The sequence below is a fragment of the Pseudoliparis swirei genome, chromosome 6 (genome assembly GCF_029220125.1).
Source record: "Pseudoliparis swirei isolate HS2019 ecotype Mariana Trench chromosome 6, NWPU_hadal_v1, whole genome shotgun sequence".
NCBI lineage: Eukaryota > Metazoa > Chordata > Actinopteri > Perciformes > Liparidae > Pseudoliparis > Pseudoliparis swirei.
In genome coordinates, this window is record NC_079393.1 from 2,689,969 (window position 1) to 2,704,970 (window position 15,002).

The window sequence follows — 15,002 nt, forward strand, 5'->3', positions numbered from 1 at the left end:
TCTCTCTCTCTCTTCTTCTCTCTTTGATACGTGTCTCTGAGACTTTTCCACCTACGGCGGCAGATCTCCTCTGCCATGAAACACATATGCCGGCGGTTGGTTGATAGTAAAGTACAACAAATAGCGAGAATAAAAGCAAATACATACATTCAAAACTTACCAGGTAGTCCCACGGCTTCTCCGACCTTGTTCCACGCTTTATCTTTATAGCTCCGGTTTCGGTAAGCATAAAGAGTTGTATCGTAAAGTTCGGGGTGCCCACAGACGTCGATAATAATCTTGTCCTCCATTTTTTTAAACCGGCAGGACGATGACGAGCGGAGCTGCTCAACGCTGATTGGCTGACGCAACTATGACTCACGCGTCTTTGCTGCCAGAGTTGGGAAATTTCAACTCGCGCGTCGAGGAGCTGCGTCTGTTCGCGCTGTTCGCTGAGTTCGCCCCGCGACAAACCCTCTGTTCGTGCTGCTTCAAACGCGTCTGACGCGCTGCTCGCTGGAAAATACGCAGCTTCGACGCAGCTTTGCATTGACTTAACATGTAATCTCGACGCGCGTCAAAATTTTGACGCGTCTGCTGTGAACACACCATTAGAATCACCAATTAACAGACATTATTATATTAGATGAAGGTGGATCTCTCTGGAGGGAATCCAGTGGTAGTTCTACTCCGTGTGGTCGACAGGAGAGATGATCAGAGGAGCAGAGTTTAGACCTCCTTCATTACGACGTGGATTAAAGAATGGGAAGAGTTTCTCAGTGAAGCAGCAGTCAGTAAAGGAGAAGATAAGAGCTGCAGCATCTACGTCATAGAAGGAGACCAGACCCTCCTCATAATCCACCAACACCCCCACCTTCTGAGGCCGAGACCTCAGAGAGAGACGGACTGGAGGGTCAACATGAGCTGAGTACTCATTCTCATTCCTCAAACATATCAACCAGAAACCTTTCTGAGGAGACGCTGTGATTCTTCCCTTCCTGTTGATGGACTCTCTCACCACTCCTAAATCCCACTTAGTCTTTCCTTCAACCTGAACCTCGTAGTAAGATCTTCCTGAAGAGAAACTCTGCTTTGCTAAGACAAGAGCACAAGGATTAAATCTCTCTGGGTTGTCTGGAAGATTCTTCTGTACATCACCAAGTTTAACTTGTTTTCCATCATCAGACAGGATGAGGTAGGGGTTTGCTGAATCAGAATCAAGAGTCACATCCACTGCAGACCGCTGGACCCTCTTCAGCTCGACCAGCTTCATCAGTTTGCTGAGCATCTCCTCCAGCTGCTTCATAGCTCTCATCACTGTCCCCTCATAGGAAGGTGGACGGACTCTGACTCCGGTCCAGTTCTTGGTGGGTGGAGCAGCCTTCAGGGTCCTGAGGCTCTGGAGGAGGTGGAGGTGGTCTTCAGAGCGTGAGAGCTGCTCCACCTCAGTGCTTCTCTTCTCCAGCTCACAGATTTCCTGCTCCAGCTCTTGGATGAAGCCTTCAGCCTGTTTCTCTGTGTTTCTGTGCTTCTCTTTGATCGTGAGGATGAGCTCGGCCTGGCTTCTCTCAACAGTCTCCTTCAGAGCGGTCAAGACCTGAACACCACCTGCTATCTCTCTGTCTGCTTGTTCCTCACTGAGCTGCACCGAGTGTTTGAGCTCCTGAATCTTCAGGCGTCTCTTCTGGATCATCTCCTTGGTTTCAGCCTCAGTCTTCTTCATCTCGGCCTTCTTTCCTTCATATCCTTCTTCCAGAGGAACAACATGGTGGTTCTTGTGGTCTAGAACAGTGCAGAGCGTGCAGACACACGTCTGGTCGGTCTGACAGAACAGCTCCAGAGGTTTATCTTTATGCTTCAGACACATCCTGCCTTCCAGGTTCTCCACAGGGTCCATCAGCTGATGTCTCTTCAGACCTGGTCTTGTCAGGTGAGGCTCCAGGTGAGTCTCACAGTAGGACTCCAGACACACCAGGCAGGACTTCAGGGCCTTCAGTTTGGTTCCAGTGCAGCCGTCACAGGGAACTTCTCCTGGTTTGGCAGCTTGTTGCTCTGAGCTGCTGCTGCTGGCTTCCTGTTGAGCTGCCTGTCTGAACTGAGCAGCCATCTCAGAGATGAAGGTGTTGACCTGCAGCTCAGGTCTCCTGGAGAAACGCTGGTTACAGTTGGGACACTGATCGGGGACATTGACGTTCCAGTGTTGAGTGATGCAGGCTTTACAGAAGTTGTGTCCACATGGTATGGTGACTGGATCAGTGAACACATCCAGACAGATGGAGCACAGGAACTGATCCTCAGTCAGCTGACAGCTGGCAGCAGACATGTCTACAGTCTGAGGACAACAAGAGGGGGAAATAAAACTGTTATTATGTATTAACTAACAGCAAAACTATAAATAGCGCACAGTAAAGGTCCTGCATTCAAATGAAGTAACGGGTGACAGAGAAGCATCATCGGCACAATGTACTTACATTTACTTCAGGTAGAGATTTGAATTGTAATCAGATCTTGGATAGTTCAATTAAATATTAATGCATTATAATGTAATTGTTATATTTTTATATAATATCTGTAATAAACCTGATCGGTAGCGGCAAATGGACTATAGCCACCCAGGTCAGGGAAACCGGGGCACCCTCCCGGAGCCAGGAGGGGAGCTCACCGGTGAGCGTCTGGTGGTCTGGTGGTCTGGTGGTCTTCGCCCATGGGGGTCGGGAACAGTGCCGATGGGCGAAGACCAAATGGTTCCCATTTTCAAAAAGTGTGCTCGAACTACCAAGGTATCAGACTACTCAGCCTCCCGGGGAAAAGGAGATTCCGAGGTGGTTCGGGCATCTAATCAGGTTGCCTCTTTTGCGCCTCCCACTGGAGGTTTACCAGGCACATCGAACTGGGAGGAGACCCCCGGGAAGACCCAGGATATGCTGGAGGGATGATATCTCCCAGCTGGCCTCAAATCTGAATCTGCCGTGTAACCAGTTACCCTTCTAGGTTAATGTAGTGCTACACATTCCTTTCAAGTAGAAGTACACGGGAAGTAGTATACAGTTGATAGTATACAGGAGGAGGAGGAGGAGGTGCAGAGAGACGATGATATTAAGGAGCTTGTCGTACCATATTGCCCCACTAGAGAGAGTGTAGTACCATATTACCCCACTAGAGAGCTTGTAGTACCATATTACACCACTAGAGAGCGTGTAGTACCATATTTCCCCACTAGAGAGCTTGTAGTACCATATTGCCCCACTAGAGAGCTTGTAGTACCATATTACCCCACTAGAGAGCGTGTAGTACCATATTACCCCACTAGAGAGCTTGTAGTATATATTACTCCCCACTAGAGCTTGTAGTACCATATTGCCCCACTAGAGGAGAGCTTGTAGTACCATATAGATAGATAGATAGATAGATAGATATATACTTTATTAATCCCCAACGGGAAATTTGTCGAGTCAGTAGCAGCAACACACAAGAATAAAAACAAAACACAAAATATAAGAAGGGTTAGGGTGATCTGGCAAGAGGTGAACTGTTGTAGAGCCTCATAGCCGTCGGCAGGAATGTTCTCCTGTATCTCTCCTTGTGGCAGCGGAGCGTGAGGAGACGTCTGGAGAAAGTACTCCTCTGTCCCTGTAGGAGGTGGTGGAGAGGGTGGTCCGGGTTGTCCAATATGGACACCAGTTTCTTCAACGACCTCCTCTCCACCACCTGTTCCAGGTGCTCCAGCTGGCAGCCGATGATGGAGCCAGCCTTCCTAACCAGTTTGTTAAGACGGCTGGTGTCACCGGCTCGATGCTGCTCCCCAGCAGACAATGGCAAAGTGCAGCACACTGGCCACAACCGACTGGTAGAATAACTCCAGCATCTTGCTGCACACGTTGAAGGATCAAGCTTTCTCAGGAAAAGAGTCGACTCATCCCTTCTTGTACACAGCGTTGATGTTGGCCTTCCAGTTCAGTCGGCTGTCGATGGAGACGCCCAGGTACTTGTACTCCTCCACCATGTCCACGTCCACTCCCAGGACACTCAGAGGTGTAGGAGCTGTCGCCTTCCTCCTGAAGTCCACCACCATCTCTCTGGTCTTGGCCAGGTTCAGCCGCAGGTGGTTCTCATCGGCCCACTTTACAAAGTCACTCACCACTGCCCTGTACTCCTCCTCCCGTCCATCCCTAATACACCCGACCACTGCAGAATCATCAGAGTACTTCTGCAGATGGCATGACTCCGTGTTGTACTGGAAGTCACTGGTGTACAGGGTGAAGAGGAAGAGAGACAGATCAGATACCTGTGGGGCTCCAACATCACTGACCACCGTTCCAGACAGCACACGGCCCATTCTGACAAACTGTGGTCTGCCTGTGAGGTAGTCAGTGATCCAGGAGATGGTGGACGCGTCCACACGGCCACCGCAGCTTCTCACTCAGCAGCAGTGGCTGGATGGTGTTAAATGCACTGGAGAAGTCAAAGAAAGTGACTCTCACAGAGACACCGGTTCCATCCAGGTGCGACTGAGCTCGTTGCAGCAGGTAGATGATGGCGTCGTCCACTCCCACATGAGGCTGGTAAGCAAATTGCAGAGGGTCCAACGATGATTTCACCTGCGGCGGAGGTGGGCCAAGACCAGCCTCTCCAGCACCTTCATCACATGGGAGGTGAGGCGACGGTCGGTAGTCGTTGAGGCCAGATGGTGCTGACTTCTTTGGGACAGGGACCAGGCACGGCGTCTTCCACAGCACGGGACTTCCCCAGCCTCAGGCTGAGGTTGAAGAGGCGCTGCAGGACACCAGACAGCTGGGTGGCGCAGGTCTTTAGGACCCTGGGGCTGATGCCATCAGGACCTTCAGCTCTGCGCTGGTGTAGTTTCTCCAGCTGTCTTCTCACCTGGTCAGTCGTCACAGAGAGGGGAGGGTGGAGGAGCCCATTGTTATTGAGGGCTCGGTGGATGTGCAGCTCAGCAGGGGGGACAGAGGGGGAGGTGTTTGGGAGGTGTGATGTGTGGAGGAGACGGGGGAGGGCTGTGAACTGAACCTATTGAAAAAACAGTTCAGCTCGTTGGCCCTCTCCAGCGAGCCCCTGGCTGTCTCCTCCCACCTTGAAGCCAGTTATCTGCTTCATGCCAGACCACACCTCCCTTGTGTTGTTCAGCTGGAGTTTGGCCTCCAGCTTCCTCCTGTAGGAGTCCTTGCCCTCCCTGAGCTTCACCTTTAGGTTGCGCTGGGCTTTCCTCAGCTCATCCCTGTCTCCAGACCTGAAAGCAGCTTTCTTCATGTTAAGAAGCGCCTTCAGGTCCCTGGTGATCCAGGGCTTGTTGTTGGGGAAGCAGCGCACAGTCCGTGATGGGATGGTGGTGTGTTCACAGAACTTGATGTATTCCGTGATGCAGTCGGTCATACTGTTGATGTCCTCCCGTGCGGTCCACACAGCACATCCCAGTCCGTTGACTCGAAGCAGTCCTGTAGGCGTCGTTAGCCTCCAGAGACCACCTCCTCAGAGTCCTGGTGGTCACCGGCAGCCTCTTCACCAGAGGAACATACCTGGGTGTCAGCGGACCAGGTCATGATCAGACCTGCCGAGGGGAAGGGCAGTGGCGCTGTATGCGTCCTTAGTATTAGCATACAGCAAGTCCAGAGTTTTATTGTTCCTTGTTGGGCAGTCTATGTATTGATGGAAGGTTGGCAGAGCTTTTTCCAATGTGGTGTGGTTAAAGTCACCAGTGATAGCCATGAATGCTCCAGGCTGATGATTCAGCAGAGCAGACACAGTGGAGTGGATGGTGTCCACAGCTTCCTCAGCGTCAGCTGATGGCGGCACGTACCGACAACCACAATGGCGGACGTGAACTCTCTCGGCAAATAGTACGGGCGCAGTCCCACGGCCAACAGTTCAATGTTCGGGCTACAGAAGCGCTCCTTCACGCACACATGGTCCGGTGGCACCACCGTTCATTCACATAAACAGCGATCCGCCCCCTCATCTTACCGCTCTGTGTAGCGTCTCTGTCAGCCGAACAGTCCTGAAGCCGGGCAAAGACGCTGTGATCCGGAAAGTCCGCGTGTAGCCACGTCTCAGTGAAGCACAAGAGACTGCTCTCACGGAAGATCCTCTCTGTCATTACCAGCGCCGAGCTCATCCGTCTTATTCGCCAAAGACCTCACGTTCCCGTTATGATCGGCGTACCGAGGGTTTGTATCTCCTCGTTTTAGCCCTCCGCTTGACACCCGATCTGCAACCGAGCCCTCCTCCGTAGCTCCAGCGGATCACAGGTCTGTCTCCAGGCAGAAGCTTCGGCCTGCACAGCGCGATCAGCTGAGCAGCAGTGAGCAGACGGTCCCGTCATTGTTTTGCTGTGGCTCACCGATACTCACGACAAAGTGAACAAAAGCCACAGTAGAATTATCGAAAAAAGTAGTTATGGTCCAGTGTCCGACCGTAACTAAGACAAACGTGAAAGAAAAGAAAAAGAAAAAGAGAGGAAAAGTGCAAAAAAAGAGACAATAAAATAAAAGCAAAACGCCACTACTGAAACAAGCAGCCGTTGGCACAGCGCTTCCACAGCCTATTACCCCACTAGAGAGCTTGTAGTACCATATTGCCCCACTAGAGAGCGTGTAGTACCATATTGCCCCACTAGAGAGCTTGTAGTACCATATTGCCCCACTAGAGAGCTTGTAGTACCATATTACCCCACTAGAGAGCTTGTAGTACCATGTTACCCCACTAGAGAGCTTGTAGTACCATATTACCCCACTAGAGAGCTTATAGTACCATATTACCCCACTAGAGAGCTTGTAGTGCCATATTGCCCCACTAGAGAGCTTGTAGTACCATATTACCCCACTAGAGAGCTTGTAGTACCATATTACCCCACTAGAGAGCTTGTAGTACCAAATTACCCCACTAGAGAGCTTGTAGTACCATAGTACCCCACTAGAGAGCTTGTAGTACCATATTGCCCCACTAGAGAGCTTGTAGTGCCATATTGCCCCACTAGAGAGCTTGTAGTGCCATATTACCCCACTAGAGAGCTTGTAGTACCATATTACCCCACTAGAGAGCTTGTAGTACCATATTGCCCCACTAGAGAGCTTGTAGTACCATAGTACCCCACTAGAGAGCTTGTAGTACCATATTACCCCACTAGAGAGCTTGTAGTACCATATTGCAGGGTTTTTCCTGGGTCAAAATGGGTCTTCGGTGCTCCCCATAGCGCGCACGGTCTGTATTGCCATGTCACCGTAATTAGCAGACATCTATGTTTTTTTTTTTTTTTCCATAAATAATGGAGGCAATGCTTGAGGAAATCATTTTGCTAAAATAGATAGGCTAATAGATTGACAATTAGAGATGCACCGATCAGATTTGTTGGTGCCGATCACCGAAATCAGTATCTGCCGATCCGATAAAACCGATCACGGTGTTGATTGAAGCATTCTATTTATTGTGTAGCATTATTGCCTAGGACTATGAGGAAATACTTATATAAAGCACCTCAAACTTTAAAGAAATTACAGAACATTTAGGACATTTACTTTGAAAAATGTCCTAATTGATACATTAAAATTGTTTGATTGCTATTGTAGGGGATTTCAGATATGTATGGAACACATCTGCATCATTCATTTCCTGGAACTCTTGGGGAAATCTATATACAGGACTTTTTTTAACATACAAAAGTCAGACTTATTTTTATAAACTCTTCCTTGGTAAAGTAAAAATGTTTTAATGTTAGCATAATTTAAGCTAAATCTCAGAAACGATCTATAAAGATACAAAATCAGTTCATTGTTTACTTTTATGTGTTTGATTTGTCGACATCTTATTTTGAAAAACGGATGTTGTTTCACGTGGTTCTTTCCGCTAACTTTGCAAAACCGGATGTTGTCACATAAATCCTTCCGCTAACTTTATCAAAACCCTCTCGCGCTCCCGATCGAATGTGTTTACCGTGAGCATCAGTCTGTAGGGGCAGACATGTGAGAGTCGGCTGAGTCGACCCAGAGATTCAACTCGGGGGACGGGGACGCCGCTCGGTGGTGATGATCCCCTCTGACCTCTCACTCTGCGGCCCTCGCCGGGCGCATGGTCTCCGTTGCGGTGCGCCGCGATTGAAACGTCTCTGATAGTTCTCGCAGATGTTACGTCATCTGATCGGCCGTTTGAGAACGCCGATCAAAACCGATAATGGGAATATCGGCCAATATGGATCGGCGCCGATCAGATCGGTGCATCCCTATTGACAATAGTCCAGGTGTATTCATGCACGTCGGGCTGTTGAGTGATCAGCAGCTGGTCGCTCTGTCCATTCGCGCACCTCACAGTTGCGTATTGATCAGACAAGAAGACACGCTTATCAACTCGATTACGATTGATCCAAACAGAACGAGGGTTCGGCTGTAGCCGACTTGAAACATACTATTGAGAACATATTCGCTGACATGCACGTGATGAACACAGGTTTTTTTTTTTTTTTTTTTTTTTCCATCGTGGACTTTTTTTTGCCTTAGGCGCTCAGGATTTGTCATAGGCGTTCGGGAAAACGGCTTAGGCGCGCGCCCAAATTTTCTCTATGCAGGAAAACCCCTGTATTGCCCCACTAGAGAGCTTGTAGTACCATATTACCCCACTAGAGAGCGTGTAGTACCATATTACCCCACTAGAGAGTGTGTAGTACCATATTACCCCACTAGAGAGCTTGTAGTGCCATGTTGCCCCACTAGAGAGCGTGGAGTACCATATTACCCCACTAGAGAGCTTGTAGTACCATATTGCCCCACTAGAGAGCATGTAGTACCATATTACCCCACTAGAGAGTGTGTAGTACCATATTACACCACTAGAGAGCTTGTAGTTCCATATTGCCCCACTAGAGAGCATGTAGTACCATATTACCCCACTAGAGAGCATGTAGTAACATATTACCCCACTAGAGAGCTTGTAGTACCATATTACCCCACTAGAGAGCATGTAGTACCATATTACCCCACTAGAGAGCTTGTAGTACCATATTACCCCACTAGAGAGCATGTAGTACCATATTACCCCACTAGAGAGCGTGTAGTACCATATTGCCCCACTAGAGAGTGTGTAGTACCATATTACCCCACTAGAGAGCTTGTAGTGCCATGTTGCCCCACTAGAGAGTGTGTAGTACCATATTACCCCACTAGAGAGCTTGTAGTACCATATTACCCCACTAGAGAGCGTGTAGTACCATGTTACCCCACTAGAGAACGTGTAGTACCATATTGCCCCAGAGCCTTCGGTATCAAGCTCCTCTTTTGTGGAACCATAATTTCACTTCATATCTCGTGTGACTTTTAAACTCTCGTCATCATAAACTTTCAAAGCAGCAGTTGTATCCGTGCTGATGACTCACACCTCTCCACTGTATGTTCAGGTGGTGGAATGTGGGCGAGTCGAGGTCAACAGGTGGGGCAACAGGCTTATCCGGTGTTAGACACACGTACAGCGTTTCTCCATCAGCGTACTTGTGCGTACTTTCCTCTCCTCGTGACTCATGAAACGTCATCAGTCTCTGAGGACATGTTCACATTCAAAGTTCTCTTCTCTCAAAGCACGGTCAAAACACCCGGATGTGACTTGATCCTCCCACTTTCTGGAGGATGCATCAGAGGAGACCTGTGCGTACTCTGGCCAGCCGATATCCCAGAATGCATTTCACCAGCAACCGGAAACAGTAGCGGAGGAGAAAATAAATTACTGACAGTTGACTTTTAATAAATACGACTGTTGAGTCAGGAATGTAATTTTAGGATGTTTTCAGGCGAGAAGTTAGTAGTTTAAAAATCGAATCGGTGGTCGGTTTGTTGTGATTCAGCCTCATAAAGATCTGCGCCGTAGATTTGAGGTTCTGTGCCGTAGACCAGTGAGCTCTGCAGAGCGGGCGGTCAGCGCTGTGTGCCCGCCGACAGCAGCCTGATCTCGGCAGGACTTTTTTAAATGCTCCGCTGGCTCTGACGTCTCCGTAGCGGTTAAACATGAGATATAATTCGGTTTGGAGGATCTAAAGAGCACAAAGAGTTCATTATTTATTCACAGATAACGTTACATCAGTTTGACTGAGGGTTAAGATTCATAACTTAATGTTTTAATTAAACTTTACCGTTGAACTCATGGTGTCCTTTTACTTTTGACCGAATTGTTTGCAATTACATGTGTAATATAACTATATATACATACAAATATATATATATATAAATATTCATGTATGTATATAACATATTTATTATATATACATATTTATATATAATATAAATATGTATAAACAAGATAAATACATATTTTTATTTTGTACACAATATTAATACAATTATATGTGTATGATTATTTTATTTTTAATTGTGTGTATATAAATACATATATATATCCACACATACATATATATATATCCACATATATAATTCAAAATAAAATAATTATATTTAAAGAATAATGAAAAAAGCAGGGTTGTCATATTTTTTTGACTGTAAAAAATTATTTACAGTGAATAATTAGAGTAAACTGGGGAGCAAGAACAGCTGATGTGGTGACGTCATCAAGTCAGCTGCTGGTCCAAGCAGAAAGACCAGAAAGACCAGAAAGACCGTCCTCCCATCCTCCCGTTGTCCCGTCTGTGGTATTGTTCAATGTTACGCATAACAGTTGATTGACATGTATGTTTATCCAATAGGAAGCCCTATGTTGGTAGGCTGTGGACCAATAGGAGGAGGGAGTGAATGTGTGGGGCGAGGGTCAGATACGGAGTGAGCTGGGGAATAAACATGTCAACTTCAGGACACAGTTTGTCTCACGCGCATTACTAAGCGAACCCGACATGGTGTCAGAAGTGCTGTGTAGCTAAAGCAGGATATGTAACAGTTGTACTCAGGCACGTGCACAGACATTTTGGGGGGCAGGTGCTCAAACCAAAAAAAAGGGCACCCAATGCCAAAAAAAATTTCTGACAGAGTTGAAGCATTAGCAGCATTACACTGATGATGCAATACATCCTCGACCTGCGTTTCCTCTGGGCAGCATCAGACCGCTCGCTTACATTTTCTTTATGAATAAAGATGAATTATTTTATAGCAACAACAGTACAAGCGTTCTGATTGGCTCATGGGTCGTCATGCCAGCCACGTATTGCCCTCCTCGCTGGTCTGATACGGATCCGTATTGCCCTCTTACGTCATTTTCAAAATGAGTGATATTGATAGACATCAACAGCCAAGAGCAGTGGTCCTCAAACTAAGGGCCAGATACGGCCCGCCTCCACATTTGGCCCGGCCCTCTGAACAAGAGAGGCCTTATGATTTTTTTTCAGTCTGGCCACGCAAATCCTAGACTAGCCCGTTAAATAGAACGGAATAAGAATTCTCTCTCTCTCTTTTCTCTCTCTCTCTTCTCTCTCCCTTTCTCTCTTTTCTCTCTCTTCTCTCTCTCCCTCTCTCTCTCTCTTCTCTCTTCTCTCTCTTCTCTCTCTCTCCTCTCTCTCCCTCTCTCTATTCCCTAAACATAACTAACGTCAGTAAACAGCTGGACGAGGCTTTGAAATCACGGAGTTTTTGTTTGTTTATTTGTTTAGGAAATGTCGGACCAGTTGTGACGTCATGTTTTCAGCAGCGTAATGTTGTGGTTGATTTATCACAAAACAACGTCAGGGGACAAACACCGTCATGACCTGTGTGTCTGGTGCTGCGGGTCAGAGGAGAAGGAGGTGCAGCCGTTTGGTGGCGCGAGGAGCACTGCGCGGAGGAGGAAGTGGAGGAGGGAAGGGCGCGGCGGAGGGGGGGGCTCGTGAGCGCTGCGGAGCAGGTCGGGGCGAAATTCTCATTAAAACACATTTGGGGGGACTTGATGACAGAGAGAGTAACTTTTATTCTTAAATACGGATGAATAAAAAAAATGTGTCTCCAGCAAAAAGGGCACTTTACTCATCCAGGGCAAAGGGGCTGGTGCTTGAGCACCACTAGGGCTCTACCTGTGCACGTGCCTGGTTGTACTACTGTAGGGACGTCGGTCAAAGTTCGGAAGAAGAGTTCGGTGAAGTTTGATGAGTGATAACGAGCAGGACGGGGAGGCAGCTAACGTCAGCATGGCGGCTAACACACCCAGCGCTACGTTTAGCATCCAGCCGCCGGAGCCCTTTGATTTTTCCAAGCCGAACGACTGGACAAAATGGATTCGGAGATTTGAGAGATTCCGTCAGGCAAGCAACCTGTCAGCAAGCTCCGAAGTCAACCAGGTGAACACCTTGATATACTGCATGGGAGATGACGCAGATGACGTCTTGAGAGGCTTAAAACTAAGCACTCCAGACCAGCAAGTCTACGCAAAAGTGAGAGACGGATTTGAGTCTTTCTTCATTGTTAGAAAGAACATTGTATATGAGCGCGCGCGTTTTAACATGCGCAAACAGGAGGCAAATGAAACTGTGGACGTTTTTGTAACGGCCTTACACGCATTAGCGGAACACTGCAATTATGGGACATTGCATGACGAGCTAATCAGAGATAGGATTGTAGTGGGACTGGCTGATGCAAGGCTCTCCGAACGCATGCAGATGGAGAAGGATTTAGACCTGGAAAAAGCGCTCAACATGGGAAGACAATCAGAGGAGATAAAAAAGCAACAAAACACACTGAGGAGTGATGCCAGTCGTGTTGTGCAGATGGATGCAGCCACTGTGGACAGAGTGTGTGAAGGCAGGAAGCAAAAAGAGAAGCCCAAGTTTAACACATGCAAAAGTGATGAAGCAAAGACACACTTCAGCAGCCAGAGTAAATATACACATAGCTCCCAGTGCTACACATGTGGTGGCTCACCTCACCCTAGACATGAGTGCCCTGCCAACGATGCAAAGTGTCATTCATGTGGAAAGAAAGGCCACTTTCAGCGTGTCTGTCGTGCAGGCGAAAACGTGGACGGTATTGAGACGGAGGAGGAGGATGAAAGTTTCTTCTTGGGTTCTGTGACGTCCGACAAAGCTGCATGGACCGCTAACATAGGAATAAGGAACACCACAATCGGGTTCAAACTCGACACCGGAGCGGATGTCACTGCTGTGTCACAGACTGATATGAACCGCATATGTTCCGGTACACGGCAGCCTGTTCTCCAGAAAGCAGAGAGACCTTTGCTTGGTCCGGGACGGATGCCGCTGGAGGTGTCGGGATTCGCCAGACTGCAGCTGAGGAGTGGAGTCAAACAGACCATGCAGAAGGTTTACGTGGTCAAAAATCTGAGCACGCCCTTGCTCGGATTTCCAGCCATTACAGCCCTTGGCCTGCTCACACGTGTTGCCAGCATAGATTTGAACACTCTCAAGGCGACGTACCCTAGACTGTGCAGTGGGCTAGGTGAGGTGAAACGGGCATATCACATCAAACTTCAACCAAATGCTGTGCCTTTCTCACTGAAAACCCCTAGGAGAATTCCACTGCCGCTGGTGGGGAAAGTCAAGGAAGAGCTCCAGCGAATGGAAACGCTGGGCGTCATCAGCCGTGGAGAGCCAACGAACTGATGATGTGCCGGGTGGTGGTACCACCAAGAAAACAGTCCACAGTCACGTCTGAGACTGTGTGGATTATACCGGCCTGAATGAGTATGTGTGCCGTGAAAAGTACATTCTGCCGTCTGTGGATCAGTCCCTCGGAATGCTTGCTGGAGCAAAAGTGTTCAGTAAATTGGATGCTAACACGGGGTTCTGGCAGATCCCCTTAGCCGAAGAGTCAGTCATGTACACCACATTCATAACACCCTTCGGGGTTCCACTTTAACCGCCTTCCCTTCGGCATCAACTCAGCACCCGAACACTTTCAGTGCATGATGGCGGAAGTCATAGAGGGGTTGGAGGGTGTGGTCTGCCACATCGATGACTTACTAGTGTGGGGACGGGACCAAGATGAGCATGACACTCGACTCCATGCTGTGCTACAAAGAGTGGAGAGAGCAGGCATCACCCTGAATGTGGAGAAGTGTGACATCTCCAAGAGCGAGATGGCCTTTTTGGGCCACATCATCTCAGTCACGGGCATCCGGCCCGATCCGAAGAAGACGGAGGCTATCAGGGAGATGAAGGAGCCCACAAATGTGAGTGAGATGAGGAGTTTTCTCGGCATGGTCAACCAGCTGGGAAAATTCATTCCTCAGCTGGCCGAAAAGGACAAAGCACTCCGCGACCTCCTCTCGAAAAAGAACTGCTGGGTGTGGGGCACGGACCAGGCAATGGCGTTTAAGGAGCTGAAGGAGGCACTTCTCCTCCAGTGCTGGCCATGTATGACCCAAACAGGGACACGAAAGTATCAGCCGATGCATCTTCGTATGGCTTGGGAGGCGTTATTCTCCAGAAGGTGGACGGTGTCCTGTGGCTTATGCATCGCGGTCACTCTCTCCAACTGAACAACGCTATGCACAAGTGGAAAAGGAGGCTCTAGGCCTCACATGGGCCTGTGAACGGTTCTGGGATTTCCTCCTGGGAAAGCATTTCATCCTGGAGACCGACCATAAGCCTCTTCTCAGCCTACTTGGAGCCCAAGCACTTGATCTTCTGCCGCCAAGAATTCAGCGCTTCAGAATGAGGCTCATGCGCGACTCGTATTCAATCATACATGTGCCAGGGAAGTCCCTCTGGACAGCAGCAGACACACTGTCACGCTCGCCTGTGAAAGCGAGCATGTCCCCAGATGAAAACGAACTGATGGAGAGCACAAACATATATGTGGACTGTATCATGGAAAATCTGCCTGCCAGCCCCTCATACATAGGGAATCTAAAAGAGCAGCTCAAAGCTGACAGTGTCTGCTCACGGGTCATGACGCGGTGCAGAGAAGGATGGCCAGCGCATGTCAAACAGGAATCAGTGCTGAGAAACTACTGGCTAGAGCGAGCCACACCCACAGTGGGAGACGGTTTGCTCCTCAAAGACTCACGGCTGGTAATACCTGCAACACTGGAAGCGTGCTAGCTGTTGCATGAAGGACACCAAGGTGTCGTGAAATGTAAAGCGTGCGCACGCCAGGCTG

The 15,002-nt window shown here is 48.6% G+C and overlaps 1 protein-coding gene across 1 annotated transcript; it reads right to left on the minus strand.

Annotated features, from left to right (window-relative positions):
- Positions 1-310: 310 nt before the first annotated feature.
- LOC130195277 (E3 ubiquitin-protein ligase TRIM21-like) lies at positions 311-2,305 on the minus strand. Its single transcript, XM_056416724.1, has one exon. It carries the CDS (start codon positions 2,300-2,302, stop codon positions 665-667), a length of 1,638 nt encoding a protein of 545 aa, XP_056272699.1. The 5' UTR covers positions 2,303-2,305; the 3' UTR covers positions 311-664.
- Positions 2,306-15,002: the final 12,697 nt, after the last annotated feature.